Source organism: Paroedura picta, chromosome 2 (assembly GCF_049243985.1).
Source record: "Paroedura picta isolate Pp20150507F chromosome 2, Ppicta_v3.0, whole genome shotgun sequence".
Classification (NCBI taxonomy): Eukaryota; Metazoa; Chordata; class Lepidosauria; order Squamata; family Gekkonidae; genus Paroedura; species Paroedura picta.
The window spans coordinates 28,001,470-28,017,237 of record NC_135370.1 but is presented as its reverse complement, the minus strand read 5'-3'; the positions used below and the strand labels follow the sequence as shown (position 1 = coordinate 28,017,237).

Here is a 15,768-nt window from a genome sequence, read left to right as displayed (position 1 = left end):
CCTGAAAGCTATCTTGATGGATGGCTTCTTTCAAGCCAGACGGAAACTCTGTGTACAGTTCTAGCCACTGTATCTCAGGGGTGGCCAAACTGTGGCTCTCCAGATGTCCACGGACTATTGTTACTTATTTATTATACTTATATACCGCCCTCCCCAGATTATCATAGGATCTCCCAGAATTACAGCTCATCTCCAGACTATAAGGATCAGTTCCCCGGTGGGCATGGGGGGGGGGGGGGTTAGGATACATTTGAGGGTATAGTACACTGTTGAGGTCACAGTTCTCCCACGGCTCCACCCCCAAATCTCCAGGAGTTTCCCAACCTGGAACTGCCCACCTTATTCCCCCCTCCCCTCGCGCTGGTAGGGGGGACGAGTCAACCACGGGTCTATATAGAGGTGGCCAAAGTAGGGCTAGTCCATGACATTTGGAGAGCCATACTTGGTCTACGAGGTCGATTGTGTTGAGAACAGGGTCACCGATTTTCCGTTTCAGGCACCAAGATGGCTTGCGTACTCACAAGAAGTGTATTGGACCAGCGGTCCGCAAGCTCCTGCTTGCCGCGGACCGCTGTGGCGAAGTGGTGGGAGATGGCGGCCCGGGGGCCCACACATGCGCGGCAGCCCCTGCACAAACGCACGTGCGCGGACTGCCGTGCATGCGCGTTTGCCCCCGCGCATGCGCGTTTGCGCCGCTGCCATGCCGGCAGCTCCAGACTTCCCCTCCCGGCTAAAGCGGCCGATTAGCTTGCGGCTCGGCAAGCTTCTCTTCCCTCCCCTCCCAAAGTGAGAAGCTTGCCGGGCCGCGAGCTAATCGGCATGGCGAGCTTCTCGCTTCGGGGGGGAGGGAAGAAGGAGCTGCGGCCTTCGGGTTGGGGACCACTGTATTGGACAACATCCCTGGCATGGTTACCCTAAGACTATAATTTATGCAGTGGAGAGGTTAATGCTTCATTAGTCAGACACTGTGCCTCTTTTGGTGCAACCCTTGGCTCCCAAATCGAGGTTCCCATTTGTGCTGTTAATGAATCAACACCATTTTCAGGATAGTTTTAATAATATTTTCAGTATTTAAAATGTTCCACACACATATTATGACAGCAGTCCTTCTAACTGACCTGAATAACAGTCCTGTATGGTAGGCCAATATAAAAGGATAAAGTGCAGTCTGGATCCAGTATTATGGGATAAACAGCTATTGAAGATACATCTTCATTATAATTTCTGGGGCAAAATATTCAGTACAATAAATTGGGATACTTTCTTTGGTATAGCAGAGAAGAAGAAGATGAGAAGAGATGGGGTTTTTTTTACCCTGCTTTTCATTACCCAAAGGAGTCCCAGAGTGGCTTACCAAACGCCTTTCCATTCCTCTTCCCACAACAGACACCCTGTGAGGGAGGTGGGGCAGAGAGAGCTCTGACAGAACTGCTTTGCGAGCACAGAGACTGGCCCAAGGTCACCCAGCTGGCTGCATGTGGAGGACGAGTGGGGAATCAAACCCGGCTCTCCAGATAAGGGGCTGCCACTTTTAGCCACTACACCATGCTGTAGAGAAACCTAATCTAAGGAGTAGTTTTCCTGTCACAAATGGCCAGCTTGTCCATGTGTGGGACTATGAGGGCATTGTCTCTTCACGAGAGACCTGTAAAGATAGGTGTCTCCAGGAAAGGCCATGGGGAGAGAGGGAGAGGACAAAGCAAGGAGGTGTCAGAGAGCAGTTCTCAGGTGAATACAAAAGAGAGGCATCCCATTCAAGAAGACAACACCCTTAGAGTGAGACAGCAAACCCGCCCCCTCCCCAGTTGTCTAGGCATGTTGAGTCGCTCACAACAAAACAATTTAGCGATTTTGCCCTTGAACAGCCATGCAAAGGTCTTATTAAAAACGAGCGAATTGCTGCATGTAACAAATACTCAGTAGTAATTGGGAGGCTCATAACTTTTTAGGCAGAATTGCCTTGCAAGTTTCTCGGAGATTAAATTAAACATAACAGATAAATGTCAAAACAGGCCCCCAGACAACAAACCTTGAGAAAATCAGCCAAAGGCTAGCCTGACTAATTCCAGTCTCTTCAAGCTAATTGGACCCAGCTTTTAAAAGTTGACTTCACTAGAAACTCATTTAAAAATAATGTGCTGTGGAGATTGGGTTCAGTGTCAGATTTTGATGTGATACTCATTTATGGGGAGCACGATATTGAGCACGATAAATAATAAACGAGATCTCGGGGGTCAAGTTCACAGCGTCCCCCCTCAGGGGTCCCTTCTTGTATTTACCAGTAATTTTGAACCATCCTGCCACGTTTACCTTGCTGAAGTCTTTGGTGGACCAGCCGAAGACTGATGTTTACTGCCCACACAGATGTTTACTGGAGGAAGATACAGGACATTTTGTTGCATTCGGGGATGTCTTTCCAAAGATATGGAAGGGGCTTATGAGCACACGGCATTAGAAGTATAATAAACTTTCTGTCAATCACATTCTTATCTCACCCTTTTCCTCCGAAGAGCTAAACTCGGCACCTGGGTTTTGGCCAATGTGCTTCTGTTCTTATGTCTGGGGCAGGAATGCCCTATATTCTTGGTGATTGGGGGGGGGGCATAATGGGAGGACCTCTGGAGTTCTGTCCCCACTGGTGAACCTCCTAATAGCACCTTAGTTTTGGATGCTGTGGTCTGATCCAAGATGGCTTCTCTTATATGCTTATGACATAGCTTGGGACCCAGTGGAACATTTCTCCAGGGAGACTGAGGCCTTTGGGGCAATGCTCAGTATTCTTGGTGCTTGGGGAGCAACATGGGAGGACCTCTGGAGTTCTGTCCCTGCTGGTGGATCTCCTGATGGCACCTGGGTTTTGGCTGTTGTGTGACACAGAGTGTTGGATTGCATCTGCCTTTGGCCTCATCCAACATGACTTCTCTTATATTCTTATGACATAGCTTGGGACCCAGTGGAACATTTATCCAGGAAGACTGAGGCCTTTGAAATAAATTTCCATTCTCTTATTGGTGAGACCTGAGTTCCTTCTCATTGAGTAGGAGCTCTAAGCCTCCACTCCTACCAGCAGCCCCGGTTGTCCACCACTGCTTGCATAGGGGGTAGGATAGTTTTTTTTTAAATGCAGTGCAAATCCCAGAATTATACCTCCAGAAGTTGCTGGAAACACTATGGTTTCACCAGATGATGTCACAGCCCCCTCACCACCATCACCACGTTCCCCAAACAGTTTTTTGGCTAGGACGTATATGGAAACTAACTATGGAAACATAACAAGTTGAAGATTTGGCAAATCAGGGGATCCTACAGAGGCGGCCTTTCTGTCAGTCGAAAACTATCTTTCTCTGCATGTTTTGATTCCCGGATTATTCCAGCAAAAAAAGAGAGAGAGAGACTGTTGCCTCCAGTTCCATTAAAACGTTTTCCATTTGTCCGCTCCCAAGTTGGTATGCGCACTTAATGAGCATCTTTGATTGTTTGTGAGCAAATTGACCAGAACAACTGGAATCTAAGTGGTTTCTAATTGTGTTTATTAAGGGGCAAATTGCCAAGCGAAATTAATTTGGCGTTTCCTGTGTTTTCTCTTAATACAGACTGAAGATACTCAAGGACCACTTTACTTACTCCCTCTATGTAAATGTCTGCCGCTCGCTCTTTGAAAAAGACAAGCTGCTCTTCTCCTTCTGCCTGAACGTAAACCTCTTGAAGCATGACCAAATGGTCAGTCCCCATAACAGTAGGATTGCTATCCAGTATTGCATGTCATCACTTATTACTAATTATGACTTCTTCCCTCCTTTGTCAGCTTTCTGCTGACCTTGGCATGGTGTCAGAGATCAGAAATTTAGCTTGTGCATTAGCGGCCACTGCTCGGGCCGAGGGGCCAGATCCACGTCAGAGTTTGTAAGGTTCAGTGTGGAACCCTGCCAGCTTCTTGGGCTCACTGTGGCCCTGAGACGTGGATAGCTGCAGTGCCAACCTTTGCCATCAGCCGTGGTGGCGCTGTAGCTGAGAAGGGAGCAGACCAGCAGCTGCCTCTTCTGTCAAGCTATAGTGCCATAGAGGTTAAGATCAGACTGATGCTTTGGTGCCGCAGAGAGTAAGACTAGAGTCCTAGGTTCAAGACTTAAGGCACATTTCAAACGTTTAGAAGGCTCGTACTCTGTGGACTTGCTAGTTCCAAAGGAGAAACGCCTGTGGTGGGGAGAGGAGCCTGTGGATTATGAGGTTATCAATGTTCATCACACGACTGGCTACACTGGGGGATAACCACGGGTGCCAATAAACAGCATCCAATTTTCAGTTTGTGATTGGCTAAGCTGCCCTGATGTCACAGACCCGTATGAGACAGTGAGAAGGTTCCTTGCCTGCCAGTGGCCCGTTTTAGGGTTACAAAGACCTATGTGGCATGTCAAATCTAGTGCACAGGTGGCCAAACTGTTGCTCTACAGATGTTCATGGACTACAATTCCCATGAGCCCCTCCTGGGAGCCCCTGGCAAGGGCTCATGGGAAAAGAAGTCCATGGACACCAGGTGAGCCACTAGGTGGCTACTCTCGCTCTAGTGCTATGCTAAGCTAACAGCTGTGGACTTGTGCTGATACCATAAACTGCAGCTAGGGAGGCCAGCCTCCAGGCGGGACCTAGGGATCCCCTGGAATTACAGCTCCTCCAGGGACTACAGAGATTAGTTCCCATGGAGGAAACAAGTGCTTTGGAGGGTGGACTCTGCAGGAGTATAGCTTTCTGAGTCCTTACCAGTCTCCATCCCCAAATCTCCAGGAGTTTCCCAACCTGGACCCGGCAACCCCCTGCTGGTGGCCAGGCACCCTTCTATGAAGAGTGGCCTTTGGTGAGCCAGTGCAGAAGACATGCAGAAAGTGGATCCATCTGTTGTGGTCCTCGCGTATGAACTCATGGCAGTTCCGTTACTCGGGACGGTGGTGTCACAAGCTTCATTGCACACACAGCACAGCCCCAATATTGCTGCATGTCCAGTTTTTAAAGTCTCAGAGTTTTTAATTAAAAAAAAACAACTTTATTGCAGGTCAACGAATCGGAGTGGAAATTCCTGCTCACGGGGGGGATTGGCCTAGACAACCCCTATTCCAACCCCTGCCCCTGGCTGCCCCAGAAATCCTGGGATGAAATCTGCCGCCTGGATGATTTGCCAGCCTTCAAGTCCATCCGCAAGGAATTCATGCGCTTGAAGGACGGATGGAAACAGGTCTACGACAGTCTGGTGAGGCGCCGGATTTCCCGTTCCCCCTTGTGCCTTGCTCATCCAAACCCTGTCCCTCGAATCCCAAAGATTTACCGTTTTTTATCAATGATTAGATTTATTACGGTACTTGAGCAGGATACAGAACATATACAGGTAAGATAAATTAAAACTTACCAAAAAAAAAAGCAGGAAAATTCTGAGAACCATAAATAACAACAATGTTAAAATTTAAGACTTGATAATCTAAGACAACGTTGTAAATTTAGCAAGTAGTACAAACCTTTAGGATTTTTCCTCCAGATTCCTTCCAAACATTCCCAATCTTGGCAGCCTACCAAGCAAATTTGGCTACTGTGGGAGTTAACTCATTCTTTTTATCAGGCAGCATTTTCTTAAGTGTACCAGAAATCTGCCTGGTTAGTGAGAGAGATGTCATAAATTCTTGATTCATCTTACATTCAAAAAGCACATCTTCTGCTGTTTCTATCCCTCCATCCTGACAGATACATAAACGATACTGCTTAGTTATTTTTTTATATATATTTACCTTCCAGAGAGTTTGGTGTAGTGGTTAGGAATGCAGACTTCTAATCTGGCATGCCGGGTTCGATTCGGCACTCCCCCACATGCAGCCAGCTGGGTGACCTTGGGCTCGTCACAGCACTGATAAAACTGTTCTGACCGAGCAGTGATATCAGGGCTCTCTCAGCCTCACCCACCCCACAGGGTGTCTGTTGTGGGGAGAAGTAAGGGAAGGCGACTGTAAGCTGCTTTGAGCCTCCTTCGGGTAGGGAAAAGCGGCATATATGAATCAACTCTTCTTTTTCTTCTTCTTCTTCTTCCCTAAGTACAGACGGGAGCGTATTGTGCTGAAGTAGATAAGTTAAATAGCTATGGCATCAGCCACAATTCAATGGGGGATTTTAATTCTGTTCAGGTCATGCTGACTTTCGACTTCTGCAATTCTTAACTTGTTTACCTCCTTCGCCAGAGCGTACCTAAGAGTTGTTGCGAGAGGCCATATGAACATAATTATTTTCCCTCAAGTGTAGCTACCCACAGCATCACTAACAAATCAGACATCATTAGGTGTGTCAAACCTACTGGGGATAAATAGTCATCCTAGCTAATGTACACAGATCCACATATTGGTTTGAATGGCATGCGTTCCTGTTTCTCTTCAAATTGCATAATTTTTTCCATTTTTATCTGTTATTTTCGGGGCGGGGAAGAATAGTACTTAATATTCAGTCAAATAAAGACTGTCTCTTCCAAGAGGAGGGGTCAAGCAGGAATCAGCTGTGTGAGCATGGGCTGGGATGTGGGTGGGGGACGCTCAGCCAGTGTGCCAGAAGCAGGAGTGTTTGCCGTCTCTTACAAATGCAGTCATCAGCACTGCCATCCTTGGCTGTTGCAGTTAATTTTAGGGGGAGGAAATGTTCTTTTGCACAAAACCAGACAACTCCAGGGCAGAACACATAATACATTCCCCCATGAGGACTGGTAGCCATGCACTGCCGACTGGCTGGCTTCGTGGCACATAGACGGGCTTGTGGAGCAGTACCAGCAGATCTCCTGACCGGGATCCCCAGCCGTTTGGGGTGCCCTCTCTAATTCTAACCCTGTTGTGGCGAGCACAACAACCAAGTAGCTTTCGCAGGAGGCAGAGCCAACAAAATGTCAGGGAGCAAGTTGATGCCTCGCTTTCATAGTGACATAGTTTCATAATTCACTTTCAGAGTGACTCTTCCACATTTAATGCAGAAGTAAGTAGGGCCGACCCTGGCTAACAATGTACTTGGAGGGGAGACGTCCAAGGATTTGGATGGAGTTCCTCCAAGGGACACTAGGGCCAGTTTGGTGTAGTGGTTAGGAGTGCGGACTTTTAATCTGGCATGCCAGGTTCGATTCTGCGCTCCCCCACATGCAACCAGCTGGGTGACCTTGGGCTCGCCACGGCACTGATCAAACTGTTCTGACCGAGCAGTGATATCAGGGCTCTCTCAGCCTCACCCACCCCACAGGGTGTCTGTTGTGGAGAGAGGAAAGGGAAGGTGACTGTAAGCCGCTTTGAGCCTCCTTCGGGTAGGGAAAAGCGGCATATAAGAACCAACTCTTCTTTTTCTTCTCCTAGGGGGCGGGACACTGGGCCAGGAAATGGCAAACCACCTCCAAATATCGCCTGCCTGGTTGCCAGACCTCCTGGCGATGCTACATGCCACACGATAAATCAATCTGTTTAACAGGATGCCTTTCATCTCCACAGCCAGTCAGAGATCCCACCTGACCACGGTCACTTCCTGTAAACACTTGACGGGCATCCCAGGGACCCCTGCTGTAGACCAAGGCAGGTCATATGGGTGGAGGGATGTGGTCTTTCAGGGGTCTCCGTCCCAAGCCATGGAGTGCCTAAGCACTCTGCAGTGGGAAGGGGCACAGCAGCAAGTCACAAGGCACTTGTCTTGAACCCTGGTCCATGCCCCCTCCTGTGATAGCAGACTCCCGGTCTCCTCCAGGCCGATTGTCATAAAACCATAAATCGCTTTGCTGGTTCCTGGCTGCCTCTGCATTCCAAAGCTGCCCTCAGCAGGGTTCCCTTATCTCCCTTGCTTTCTTGTGACCTTGCCAGTCTTACTGGAGACTCAACAGGAGTAACGGTTTCAATCAAAGTTGGGCCATCTGGCTCTGCTGAGAACTCTGTAACTCTTCACAAATGTATCTTTCCTGCCATCTTGATCCCTCATGCCCCCTCCCATGCTTGCTCCCCCCTATAAATACACCCTAATGTCTGTTGTACCCTTCTGTCTGCCAAGACGTTTGTTCACCAAGTCTTGGCACGTACTAGCCTTTGCATTGTTCTGTTTAATAAAGACGTTCTTTTGGATCTTCACTCTGCCTGAGATCTTGGAATCTCCTTTATCACAGACTTAGCTGGCTGACTTCTGCCTCCTTCCTGACAGCAGTGATGTCGCCTGTGCCCAGCTGGGACTCCCCACTGCTGAATTTCCAGGCATTCTTCAAAAGAAACCTCGCACCGAGTCGCTTCTCGCCGTTGCTTTACTTTTCCGCCTGCGAGAAAATGTTCTTTTGTGGCCGGGGGATTGTGTCACCCTGTGAAAAAACACGCCACATTTCTTAATTTGCAGCGGAAAGCGAAGCGTCTGCCTAACACTTGCCTGGCCATTAAATGCGCTGCACTAGGAGCAGTCATTAAGCTGCTGCATTTGTGCTAATGACTTTGGAATGAAACCGTGTCCCCGATCGTTAATTGGCAGCGGCATACGGAGGAAGCCTTTCCCATCTTTGAAGGGAACATTTGACTCCAGCAGCTCCTTTAAGACCAACAGAGTTTTATTTGTAGGACAAACCTCTGGGCTCGCTTCTACCATCAGTAAAACCTAGTCGGCCTTCAAAGGTGCCATCGGACTCCAAACTTTGTTCTGCCGCTTCAGACCAACACGGCCACCTGGCTGAATTGTAGGGATTTTTTAAAAACTTCGGCTATCTAAACTGCCACAATTTGTTGGTGTTAATTTGACCTCTAATTAGGGGACCAACGCAGTTGCAAGAATGGCTTATGCCAGCATTTGTCATGTAGATTTGGGAATGCGATAGATACTGGCAGGTTTGGGCAGTTAAATGTCTACTAGGCCAATGGTCCCCAACCCGCGGGCAGCGGCCCGTTGCCGGGCCGCAGCTCCCTCTCCCCGCCCCCCCCCCCCGCAGTAAAAAACTTCCCAGGCCACAAGCTTGTGGCCCAGGAAGCTTCTTACTGCGGGAGCGGGGGAGAGGGAATCAGGGCCGCGCCCACGCATGTGCGCATGTGCGGCCACGCATGCACAGCATGCGTGGTCGGGCAGTTGCCCTGCCGGTCCCCAGCCTCAAAAAGGTTGGGGACCACTGTACTAGGCAGTGCAATAGGATTTGTCTGATAGGAACCTGACTGCAACCCAATGCGGTCTCACAGCTGGAGCTCCGAGATGCCCTACTGGGGTTCTCCAGAGCTTTGGGAGTGTGATGCTTGTCACCCTCGTCTCCATAGCCGCCTTCCTCAGACGTTTCCTTGGTTGCTGCGGACAGACTTCCAGAGGGGCACCTTCTGTGCTCTCGCAGGGCAAAGCTGAACAGAGGCCTCTGTGTCTTTGCAGGATCCGCACCACGAGGTCTTTCCTGAGGCCTGGCAAGAGAAACTGGGCGACTTTCAGAGGATGCTGGTCATTCGCTGCCTCAGACCTGACAAGGTAAGGCCTCTCGGGTGGGAGTTCAGCCAGGCGGCAGCCCTCAAAGCCTGAAGAGAAAGCAGGAAGTACTGCGTGCTTCGTTTTGAATCTGAGTTCTGTCCCGGTCTCATTCCAGGCCTGCCTCAGGCAGCTCTCCTTTAGCCTTGCAGGTCTGCCACAGCAAAGCTGACGACTGGCCACACCATCTGTCCCAAATGTCACAGAGAGGGGTTTGGCTGTCGGGAGGGGCCTTGCGTGGCTCAGTGGTAGAGCATCTGCTCAGGGCTCAGATGGTCCATTTTCAATCCCTGGCATCTCCACTTAAAAGGACCAGGCACTATGTGGCGTGAAAGACCTCTGCTTCTAGGGAAGCCAGCCTCCAGGGGAGATCTGGGGATCCTCTGGAATGACAGCTCATCTCCAGACTAAAGAGATCGGTTCCCCTAGAGAAAGGGGCTGCTTTGGAGGGGGGACTCCATGGCTCCTCCTGCTCGGTTGCTAAGCTAGTTTAAAAAATCTTCTGGCGGCTGGCCTGCGCATTAGCCATGTGGGCCTGCACACTGACAACTCAATGAACATCAGTTACAGGTAACGGCAGCACTGTTTGACTCCCTTTCTCATTCTTGGCTTCCCCAGGTCCTTCCAATGGTGCAGGAGTTCATCACGGGGAACTTGGGACGCTTGTTCATCGAGCCGCCTCCCTTTGATTTGTCCAAAGCCTTTGGGGACAGTCACTGCTGCGCACCTCTGATTTTTGTGCTGTCTCCCGGATCGGATCCTATGGCGGCCCTTCTCAAGTTTGCTGATGATCAGGTAGCTGTGTGTGCACATGCATGCACGTAAAACCATTAAGATAATGTGCATGTTACACCTCAGCAAGAACTCAGGAGCACCTGAAAGACTAAGAACATTTGTGGCAGGGGAGGAGCTTTTGTGAGTCCCAGATCACTCCTTCAGATATAGATCTCGACAGGTGACTAGGGCCTAGTCTGCACACATGAGATAATGCACTTTCAATGCACTTTAGAAGTAGATTTTCCTGTTCTGGACTGTTTACGCACTGGAGGTTTCATGCTGGGCTGCAGGCTGGAGTTTTAGTTATGGCAGGTTGCCCCACTTCTTCCTGCACCCACACGGGGGAGCATTTGGCCTGGTGCACAGCATCCGCCCCTGATTTGTGCTCCTGCACGGGAGCTGGGGCAGTGAAGTTCCCAGTGCATAAATGGTCCTGCACAGGAAAATCCAGAGGCAAAAACACATTGAAAGTGCATTATCTATTGTATGCAGATTAGGCCCAGGTGAGTCCATCTGTAGCTCCGAGAGGAACCAGCATCCAGCAGCACCCTCAAGACTAACGATGCTTGTGACCAGGGAGGAGCTTCAAGAGGCCCACTGCTCACTTCCTTGGATGGAATCCCATTCTACCTGCTATATGAAGCTGTGAACTGCAGACCCCGTTTAAGGATTTGCGGGCCCCAGAGAGTTGCTCCTAAAAGCTCTTCCCCTGCCACAGGAGCTGCTGGGCTCTCGTTCCTTTCAGATGCTGCAGACAGACTGTGTTAAACCTGAGAGCACCGATTCTGAATGATTTGTCAGGGAGCTGATTTGTGAGTAAGCAGCTGATGACTGCCCCTGCTTAACAAGCTGCCATGGCATCAGCCACGGAGATTTTCTTTGGCAGATGCAGAACTGGCTGCGCTAAAACGTTTCTTGCCATACTTCTCCCAAGTTGTTCAGCCCACCAGTTAAGATCTGCCCCTCAAGCCCACCTCTCCGTGCCTGCGTCTTCAGAGGCGAGGTTGGTAGCAACTAGAGACAGGGCCTTTTCAGCACTGGCACCTTGCTTGCAGAATGCCCTTCCTTTTTGAGGCTCACCTGGGGCCTCCTTGCTCTCCCTTAGGCTCCAGGCCAAGCCGTTTCTGTTCACTTAGGCTCTGAATTAAGGGGGTTGGTTTTCCTAGAACTATTTTAGCATGGGAACCATTATTTTAATCTGTCGGAGGTCTGTTCGTAGGGACGGTGTCAGGGGCCCTCAACATGGTGTCCACAGGCCTCATGGAACCACAGGCCCCATTCCCAATACCTTCCGAGTGCTTTCAGGAAGTAGAGGGCCAGCTTGGTGTAGTGGTTACGAGTATGGACTTCTAATCTAATGAGCTGGGTTTGAATCTGCGCTCCCCCACATGCAGCCAGCTGGGTGACCTTGAGCTCGCTACAGCACTGATAAAGCTGTTCTGACTGAGCAGGAATATCAGGGCTCTCTCAGCTTCACCTCCCTCACAGGGTGTCTGTTGTGGGGAGAGGAATGGGAAGGAGATTGTAAGCCACTTTTTGAGCCTCCTTTGGGTAGAGAAAAGCGGCATCTAAGAACCAAATCTTCTTCTTCTTCTTCTTCTTCTTCTTCTTCTTCGTCTCCTTCTTCTTCTTCTTCTTCTTCTTCTTCTTCTTCTTCTTCTTCTTCGTCTCCTTCTTCTTCTTCTTCGTCTCCTTCTTCTTCTTCTTCTTCTTCGTCTCCTTCTCCTCCTTCTTCTAGTTGGGGCCAGATGAGGCCTTTGCTCAGGAAGGCCTCTGGAGTTTCACTTGGCTGTGCAGATCTTTTTAAAATGTTGCTTTAACAGCAGCTACATCAGAGCACATGGATCTTCACTGCATGTCTGAAGGGAATCTATGGCAGCTGTCGGGTGGGCGGCTGGGCCCCACCATGCCGCGTCAGAATGCCAAAGAGTCGGAAACCCCCCAGGTCTACGTTTTGTTGCTTGGCTGGGTTTTTAAGGCTGGATTTTAATTCATATTTTTAATGTTTAGTTTTGATTACTGCCGGTCTGCCAGTTGCCTTGGGTCGGTTCCCAGAGAGCACGTTGTGAATCGGCATCTGGACCTCGTCCGTTTTTTGTCTCCCCCTTCTTGCATTGTACCAACCTTTTGTCATTGTAGGGCTTTGGGGCATCCAAGATGAGCTCCCTGTCCCTCGGCCAAGGCCAGGGCCCCATCGCAATGCGCATGATCGAGAAGGGGGTGAAGGAGGGCAGCTGGGTGGTCCTGCAGAACTGCCACCTGGCCACGTCCTGGATGCCCACGCTGGAAAAAGTCTGCGAGGTAAAAACCACCCAGGCACGATAGCCGCTGACAGGCAGCCAACGCCGCCACGTGATCTGAACACCTCTGGTCCCATGTGTGGCTAGGGCTACTGTCTGCAGCCAGTCTTTTGGGACTAAAGCTGGACTTCTTGCCAAGGCGATATGCATGGGATGGGGTTGTAAGCCAGTTAAAGAGGAGGGGAAAGGCAGTAATAAGGAAGGGGACATAAGAGGAGCCCTGCTGGCCCATCCAGTCTCATACAGGGGCCAGCCAGTTCCCCTGGATCAGGGATTCCCAACCAGGGATCCCCAACCCCCAGGGGATCCATGGGAGCTCCATAGGGGGTTCATGACCTTTCCCCTCCTGCCTCAGTTGACTTGGCTACAAGCTAGGAAAGTAGCTGCTCCCCTTCCCAAGTATGGGTGAGTTCTCTCAAGGCTTCTGTGCCCAGGAGGGGGTGGAGCCTGCATCCCTATTCCCACCTTAAACCTCTCCCCCCACCCCCATCTACTTGGAGCCTGCCGGTTACAGTGACAGGGCCCTTCTGGGGGCACGGCAGGGGGCGAGGCCAGCTGATATCACTTCTGGGGCTCCCTGAAGCCGGGGAAATTATTTCAGGGGCTCCTCCACAGTCAAAAGGTTGAAAAAGGCTGTTCTGGAAGGCCGTAACGGGGCACAGAGGCCAAGGCCTTCCGTTGCTGTTGCCTCCTGGCTTCAGAGAATTAGGGCCTCTGAATGTAGAAGGTCCTCTCAGTCCGCATGGCCAGTAGCCATCGACAGAAGTCCTCTATGAATCTGTTTCATCACCACTGAAAAGTGTTTCCTCCAATGGCCGTCATTACATTCTATGGCAGCATAGGCCACGTTTTCGTCACTCATTTTATCCCCTCCTGAACCTGCTGCCCATCAGCTTTGCGGGTTACTCTCAAGATCCAGTCTTTTGGGAGAGGGAGAAGAGGTTCCCTGTGTTAGCTCTTTCCCCTCCGGGCATTATTATTATTATTATTATTATTATTATTATTATTATTATTATTATTATTATTATTATTATTATTATTATTATTATTATTATTATTAAATTTAGATTTATATACCGCCGCTCTCAATACTGTCTCACGGCGGTTTACAATAAAATAATAAAATGCAGTATAAAACCCCTTAAAAACCCTTAACATAATAATCAGATGGCAATACTATCAGAGTTCCAATCTCCCCCCCCCCCCATTTAGCATATGGATCAGGTGAGCTCTCTCACTAGAAGCAAGGGTCCCTTTAGTTGTGGGAAAGTCTCAGACCCTCCTCGGCCAGGGGCTCCAGTCCCCTCATCATCTTGGCTTCTTCCTCTGGGAGGCAGGAGGCTGGACTAGAGGGCCTTTTGCTCTGATCCCACAGGTCTTCTGGTCTTAACGTTAATATTCATTTGCTATGCAGAAGCTGCAGGTGCTTCATGCCCGACACCCCTTGTGGCCTCAGAACAAGGCCTACATCGATTTTACACACCCTGCATATTCTGAGATTTAGTCACGGCGCCCCTGGTTTAAAACCTCTCCTCTCACTTTCAGACTCCTTTGGTTAGTGAAAAGTGGGGCACAAACACACGCCTCTCATCTCTGCTAAGAGAGGTGTTCTAAATCCTTAATCAGGGAACTCCAACGTGGTGCCCAGGGGTGCCACGGTGTTTCCCCCCCCCATACTTTTCCTGGCACCCACCAAGTGCTTTTTTTGGGGGGGGGGCGGGTTCCACAGCAGGCCTTCTGCTTTGTTATTGGGAGATTCAATTGGCTGTGCAGATCTTGGGAGCAGCCTCTTCCACAGCCCAGCGATCTTTACCGTGAGGCTGAAGCTGCGGCAGCCATTTTGTGGTTGTGCCATGTGCAGGTGCCCACAGGTTCAAAAAGGTCAAGGACCCCTGCCCTGGAGCATCTCAGCTGCCCAGGTCTGTCCTTTTTCCAGCTCCGCAGTATCCTCACCAGTCCATTGGAGGGTGCCAAATCAAAACAAGCATAAGGCGGAATTGAGTTCATTCATTTTATTGTGACTTTGCACCTGGGGCATGGCGGGTGCCAGAAACATCGCTCCAGCGGGGTTGAGCTTCTTCTATGATTTAGTCCCCTGCTTAGAACTAAGCCTCTCCACCTCTTCCAGGAGCTGAACCCGGACTCCACTCACCCCGATTTCCGCCTGTGGCTCACCAGCTACCCGTCCCCCAATTTCCCCGTCTCGGTGCTCCAGAACAGCGTGAAGATGACCAACGAGGCCCCCAAAGGCCTGCGGGCGAATGTGATCCGTTCCTACCTGATGGACCCCATCTCCGACCCGGATTTCTTCAACAGCTGCAAGTCGCCCGTGAGTCTGCCCGTCGCCCCCCTCGCTCCCTCCCTCCCTCCCTCCTGCAATTCCGCTGGATCATCCCGCGGGCCCGCTCATCCGAAACCCGCCCAATGAAAACAGCCCTCCTTTCCGGCGTGGATTGCCGGCTCCCGGGAAGCAAGGAATAGAAGATTTTATTTAAATTTTATTTTTATTTTGCCGCCAAGCCACATTCCCCTTTCCGCTGGGCTTCGGCGGGCGAGCCATTAATAATCCAGCGTCCCCTTTTACAAAGTCGGGTGGAAGTAGTTTCCTGGCACAAATCTGCAAGGCTGGGGAGAAATTCACGCTGCCAAAGAATAGCTGAGCCCGGCCACCACTGAGAGCGGAGTCTTTAATCGGAAGCATTAACACACCATGCTCCCCCTAGCTGGGGAGCGCTCAGGCGGCCGCGCCGGTTGATGGATGGCGCTCATGAACGCCTCCTTCGGAATAACAGGCTCAGGCTGGGGCACCCCCCCGCCCCCCGCTGTGTTTGTAATTAGCTTTCAGAGTGCACATGGTCTTGACCCAAGACCGTATTTGTGATTGGTGCCGTAATTAAGACCGGGAGATGGTTGTGCTTAAACTGAGGCAATGATCCCTTTTCTGCTTTTCCCAGCAATTAAAGAAAACCCCTCCAAAGTTGTTTTTTTTTTTAATGCCAAATAAAGAGGGGGGGGAGGGGGGTTACATTGCTTTCGAAGCAGGAAGAGGCAAAAGAGGAGAGATTTGCAAGCCACTCTCTAAAAGCAAGTGGAAAGTCTGCTTCTCTGGCGTTTGAGGCCCTGGGTGCAAATCCACAGGCCGCACAGCACAACCCTGACATGTAAGCCAAGAACCGGATGACCAGCGGAGAGCCCACTGTGGAAAGGGGCAAATGACCAGCGGGGGGCC

The 15,768-nt window shown here is 50.3% G+C and overlaps 1 protein-coding gene across 4 annotated transcripts in view; it reads left to right on the top strand.

Annotated features, from left to right (window-relative positions):
• Positions 1-15,768, top strand: part of DNAH7 (dynein axonemal heavy chain 7) — a 168,300-nt gene that overhangs the window by 139,739 nt on the left and 12,793 nt on the right. For all 4 annotated transcript variants that reach the window (XM_077319509.1, XM_077319510.1, XM_077319508.1 and 1 more), the window contains 6 exons: positions 3,594-3,720; positions 5,048-5,242; positions 9,373-9,465; positions 10,081-10,257; positions 12,379-12,540; positions 14,668-14,868. In XM_077319509.1, coding sequence (XP_077175624.1) covers positions 3,594-3,720; positions 5,048-5,242; positions 9,373-9,465; positions 10,081-10,257; positions 12,379-12,540; positions 14,668-14,868 — 955 coding nt within the window. The remainder of the gene's footprint in view (positions 1-3,593; positions 3,721-5,047; positions 5,243-9,372; positions 9,466-10,080; positions 10,258-12,378; positions 12,541-14,667; positions 14,869-15,768) is intronic.